This window comes from Phyllopteryx taeniolatus, chromosome 1 (genome assembly GCF_024500385.1).
Source record: "Phyllopteryx taeniolatus isolate TA_2022b chromosome 1, UOR_Ptae_1.2, whole genome shotgun sequence".
NCBI classification, from domain to species: Eukaryota; Metazoa; Chordata; class Actinopteri; order Syngnathiformes; family Syngnathidae; genus Phyllopteryx; species Phyllopteryx taeniolatus.
Genome location: NC_084502.1, coordinates 33260603 through 33266602, shown reverse-complemented (window position 1 = coordinate 33266602; position 6000 = coordinate 33260603). Strand labels below are relative to the sequence as shown.

General features: G+C 42.6%; 1 protein-coding gene across 1 annotated transcript in view; it reads left to right on the top strand.

The window, feature by feature from the left end:
- The first annotated feature begins 4425 nt into the window (after window positions 1–4425).
- Window positions 4426–6000, top strand: part of ankrd52a (ankyrin repeat domain 52a) — a 64731-nt gene continuing 63156 nt past the window's right edge. Inside the window, exons 1-3 of the mRNA XM_061790189.1 lie at window positions 4426–4658; window positions 5338–5421; window positions 5517–5595. Coding sequence (XP_061646173.1) covers window positions 4632–4658; window positions 5338–5421; window positions 5517–5595 — 190 coding nt within the window. The 5' untranslated portion in view covers window positions 4426–4631. The remainder of the gene's footprint in view (window positions 4659–5337; window positions 5422–5516; window positions 5596–6000) is intronic.

The window sequence follows — 6000 nt, the reverse complement described above, 5'->3', positions numbered from 1 at the left end:
TTTAGTTTTCGGAGTCAGGTGTTTTTGTGTGACTTGAGTTTAAACGATGCAATTATATATTTTGTCTAGGCTATGTCACCATCCTGGTGAAGGTCATGTATTGGAAATTTTTAGGGATTTTCAATGGTGGTTTTATCAGCAAAATTGCAATACTGCAAAAAAGAAAATTTACAATTAGAAGCAAAAGATCAGAATCATCTTTATTTGCCAAGTATGTCAAAACCACAAGGAATTTGTCTCCGGTAGTTGGAGCCGCTCAACGACAACAGACAAACAAAACACAATAAAATAATTATTTTTTTATTTTATTTTTTTGGACAATTGTGCAAAAAGATGGAGAGACCTCTAGACTTCAAGAAATTGATGCAGTTTCAAGTAACTAGTAGTGTGATAATCTGGGACAATGTCAATTTTGCAAATGGTGCAGATGCTACTCAGGCACATGAGTGAAGATAAGCAAGATAAGATCGAAAAATACTACCATATTCTATATTACATGTGGAACATTTTGACTTAAGTAGGGAAATGTTTTGTATTTCACTCCATTTGCAACACGGTTAAAGTTACTTTAACAAATTATGTCTTAAACTATTAGTGTCTCTGGTCTCAGTGCATTAGCATAGGCAAGAGTTTTCGCTAAAACTGCCTTTAAATAGATAAGAATGCTTAGTTTATATTGACACTTTTGGAAACAGTACTATTAATCCATCCATTTTTTATAGTGCTTAAGAAATAGGGTACACCCTGAAATGGTCACCAGGCAATCGCAGGACACATATCAACAAACAATAATTCACATTCGCGCTCACCCCTATGGACAATTCAGAGTCTGCAATTAACCAAACATGCATGTTTTTGAATGTGGGTGGAAGCACATAGAAAGCGCACACAAGCATAGGGAGAATATGCAAACTCCACGCAAGTCCAGAGCCCATATTTGAATTCTGAAACCACAGAACTGTGAGGCAAGTCGATAACCATAGTTCACAGTGCTTCCCTAAAAAAATAATAATCATAAGTTCCAATTGGAATTATTGTGGTTGTGGTTTGCAACGTGCTGCAAATGCACTTAATCACACTGAAAGCTGTCTCAAATGTTTTGGTCAGAGGCAAACGATTAGAATGGGAATTGTAAAGTCCATTAAATAAATAATAGTAATAAATAATTGGCTCGATCAGGGAAAATGTGATTAAAAATTAATTAGGTGTAATATAATGACATATACTTCTTCAATTCGCAGGGGATAAGACCAAGCTATGCCACGAAGAGAGAAAAAACAAGTAATTGATAACCACCCTAAAACGTTTTATAATTACTGATATTAATAGCTTAAACTTTTAAAAAAATTTTTAAAAAAAACCTTTAATATCATTTAAGATTTATCATACGACATTACCCTTTAAAATCAATGGCTTACTTATTTGATTTCGAAAAAATGAATCAGAAGTGCGCATGTACAGTACATGCACATGCGGCATAGACTTTTCGCAACTTCCATTAACAGCCCAGGCTAAACTCAACTCCTCCCCAACATACATTGATAGTATCTCAGTTGAGAGTTCCTTGACACCAATTATTCTTTCCTATTTGCCATGGATTTGGTGCCATTTTGTGGCCCCTTAGGGCTTTATAAAAAGAGTACAAATACAGGAATAGTTGAATTTTTCAGTGAATAGCTGAGGATAGGGTGCCACATGAAAAACAAAACACAACTACCTGAATTTGTGAATAGCGAATACGTGGGGGTTCACTGTGTACACCTAAAAAAAAATTGTAGCATGTATTATTTGGTAACAAAAGGGGATTTTATGCTTTCCTCGACTTGGAAATCCTTTGTCTTATGTTTATCTAACAAGCATTGAAAGGATTAAAATTCTGAATTTGAATGAAATTATGCTTTTGATGCAAAGCAAAAAAATTTAAGTGGAAAAATATGTTGATATGTATAATATGGTATTTGGGGAATGTAAACATGAGGTGGCTATTTGTGTGCACGAGCACAGGAGTTGTTCCTGTTCTAAAAATAATTTGTAAGAATCAGTGTTAGTTGTAATTAGTTACATTTCTCTGACTGTATTATTAGCAAGGTGATTGAAATCAAAACAAAAAGTGGGAATGACAATTTAAAACAAAAAAACATTTTTTAGGTTTATTTTATAGGTATATATTTTAAATCCAGAAAAACGGCCATTTGGTTGTGCATGGGAATTAAGCGGAGAGCCACCAAAATCACATTTTGACATTGTTTCTCGCAAGGTAATTCTTGTTCTTTTCAGATCATGTTGTTGGAAAATCCCTCTAGCACCTCATTTTTTAAATTTTCAATGCGGTTGAGATTTTCTGTTTCTGACAAAGACGAAAATGTTCCTTGATTTCAGTGGCGCAAATCACATGTTCATAGGATTTGAACACGATAGAAAACAATATGTTTGTGATTCATTATTATTATCCTTTTTTTCTGTGACGTTTAAAGGAAGTTCTGACCATGCGCTTGCTCTCAGTTTGACCTGTGAAATGAGATGGTTTGAGCAGACGCCATTAAAAAATCTGAAAATTCCCTGTTTAAACATTTCATTTTCAACGAATAAGACTAACAGACGGTCATTTTTCTACCAAAGAGTCAAGGTTACGGTCACAAATTTTCTAATGACTCGGGACATTGTGAGTCGGTGGGCCAAATACTACTTTGAAGACCTCCTCAATTCCATCGAGGAAGCAGAGTTTGGGGACTCTGACGTGGGTCCTTCTCTCTCTGGTGTTAAGGTCACCGAGGTCATTTAAAAGCTCCTCGGTGGCAGGGCCCCGGGGGTGGATGAGATCCGCCCGGAGTTCCTAAAGGCTCTGGATGTTGTGGGGCTGTCCTGGTTGACACGCCTCTGCAACATCGCGTGAACATCGGGGACAGTGCCTCTGGATTGGCAGACTGGGGGGGTGGTCCCCCTTTTGAAGAAGGGGGACCGGAGGGTGTGTTCCAACTACAGGGGGATCACACTCCTCAGCCTTCTTGGTAAAGTCTATTCAGGGGTGCTGGAGAGGAGGGTCCGTCGGGAAGTCGAAACTCGGATTCAGGAGGAGCAGTGTGGTTTTCGTCCTGGCCGTGGAACAGTGGACCAGCTCTACACCCTCGGCAGGGTCCTCGAGGGTGCATGCGAGTTCGCCCAACCAGTCTACATGTGTTTTGTGGACTTGGAGAAGGCTTTCGACCGTGTCCCTCGGGGGGTCCTGTGGGGGGTTCATCGGGAGTATGGGGTACCGAACCCCCTGATACGGGCTGTTTGGTCCCTGTGCGACCGGAGTCAGGGTTTGGTCCGAATTGCAGGCAATAAGTCGGATTCGTTTCCGATGAGAGTTGAACTCCGCCAGGGCTGCCCTTTGTCACCGATTCTGTTCATTATCTTTATGGACAGAATATTGAGGGGGTCCGGTTTGGCGAAATCAGTATCACGTCTCTGCTGTTTACAAATGATGTGTTACTGATGGCTTCATCAAGGCGTGATCCCCAAATCACTTCCTAATTCGAGGCCATGGTCCGCAGTCGAAAAAGGCCGGAGTTCCCTCTCCAGGTCGGGGATGAGATCCTGCTCCAAGTGGGGGAGTTCAAGTATCTCGGGGTCATGTTCACGAGTGAGGGAAGAATGGAGCATGCGATCGACAGGCGGATCAGTGCAGCGTCTGCAGTGATGCAGACTCTGTATTGGTCGGTCGTGGTGAAGAAGGAGTCGCGCTCTCAAAGCTCTCAATTTACCGGTCGATCTACATTCCTACCCTCACCTATGGTCACGAGCTGTGGGTCGTGACTGAAAGAACAAGAACGTGGATACAAGCGGCAGAAATGAGTTTCCTCTGCAGGGTGTCTCTTAGAGATAGGGTGAGAAGCTCGATCATCCGGGAGGGGCTCAGAGTCGAGCTGCTGTTCCTCCGCATCGAGAGAAGCCAGATGAGGTGGCTGGGGCATCTGATTAGGATGCCTCCTTGGACGCCTCCCTGGTGAGACCCCGGGGACGACCCAGGACACGCTGTCTCTCGCCTGGCCTGAACACCTCAGGATCCCCATGGAAGCGTTGGATGAAGTGGCTGGGGAGAGGGAAGTCTGGACTTCCCTGCTTAAGCTGCCGCCCCTGCAACCTGACCTCAGATAAGCGGAGGAAATGAATGGATGGATGGATGGATGGATATTTTATACTCATGACAAGAATTGATGTTAGTTCAACACTATGCAGTAAAAGCAGTAAAAATGTTTTTAACAGTCTTAAAAATTACAGACGATGTACATGGACAAAAATGTCTGCTGCTCCTCCTACGGCCTTCTGAAATCGATTGTTTCTGTCTGGAGCAGGATACTTATTGGTTGCTGTGCAGGATTTGACCACACGATGTCGCCATTTGACCAAGTGACGCGTCAAGCGCCCGCCGATCCTGTAGGCGGACCAGCTCGGAGCTGGGCAGGGGCAGGCAGCATCGTCAAGCCGACATCAGATGCAGACAACAACAGTGTCAGATCGGGAGGGAGTCGCATTTGTTTTCCCCGCTTGCGATGGCTGTCGTGTAAAAGGTGGAAACAGCAGCGCGCCGCAGTATACCGCCAAGTTTCATCCCCATGAAGGAGCTCCGTCCCGGCTGAGTTTGGGAGATGGGAGTACTCAACATTGCAGACCAGGTACGCCGACAAGGGCGTCGTCTATTTGCTGAGAAGCTGTACTGCGCAGCAAATCACCGTGTTCACCCGAAAGACCTACTTTTTTAAAATCCTGAGTTTAACCGCATTTCTTCTTTTTCACGGGGTGGAGGGCGGCGCCGTAGCTATCACAACGTTCAAGCAATTTATTATTTGCGTTAGTTTAATTCTACCCTAATGTTTAGGGAACAGTTCTTTAGCTCACGGCTAACCAAATCCTCTTGGCTAGACGAGGCAATAGAGACGCTCAGGCCCGATCGTGTAGGCCTCTGTGGTCTCCGTCTATTTACTGGGCTGCTCGCCATTTACATTATCCGCAATATCGAATGTCACCTCGCTTATAAATCAGTAGCCGATAAAGAGCAATACAAAGTAAAGGCAAATGAATACATCGCCAATTTATTTACCCAAGTTGAATGGAATGCTGTTCACGGCACCTTTAGCGTATCGTTAAACTAGAATAGGATGCTTTTCTCATTGTGTGGAGCAGATACAAAAAAAAATGGGGTGCAACTCCCAATGTGTTCCAAGAATAGAATGGAAAAATAAATACAATCAAAACTATTGTAAACAAGACTAAATACTGCTGTTATGTAACCTTAACCAACCGCCCCCTTCCCCCAAATAATTGTGACTGTACTGTATTTTGTGTGTGTTGCAGCCTCCTCTGGTCCAGGCCATCTTCAACCGTAATGCTGAAGAAGTCCAAATATTATTGCACAAAAAGGAGGATGTCAATGCACTGGTAGGTGTGCAGAGAAGCAGAGCTTGTTGTTGCTTCACATATTCTAATCTTGTCTGGCACGGAACGAGTTTTTCATTCGATTTCTAATTGAACAGGACCAAGAGCGTCGTACACCACTTCATGCTGCTGCCTGCATGGGTGATGTTCATATCATGGACCTCCTCATTGAATCAGGTCAGACGCCTGCCTTGGTGGTCTTCCTTAACTATTGCAGTGAACCCCTGTTTATAATGGAGGATACGTTTCAGATCCAGCCACATTAGGCGAAATCCATGATATAGAGAGACTATTATAAAAAAAAATTTTCTTTTTTAAATATATAGTTTTACCCCTCCCATGTGCTTTAAAACACATCCAAATGTAGGTAAATATCTATAAACCTGTTAAAACACACTTTTTAAATGCAATGCGAATCTCAAGTTAGGCCGTTGTGTGTAGAGTTTGCCAACAAATGACAGTCTGCATCTCACACTTGCACATCTGTTGATTGACCCTCAGAAACATACCAACTCACTGCAGTAGAAAAGCTGCAACCACTAGTGCTATTGGGAAAACATTTTGAGGCGCCACATACACTAT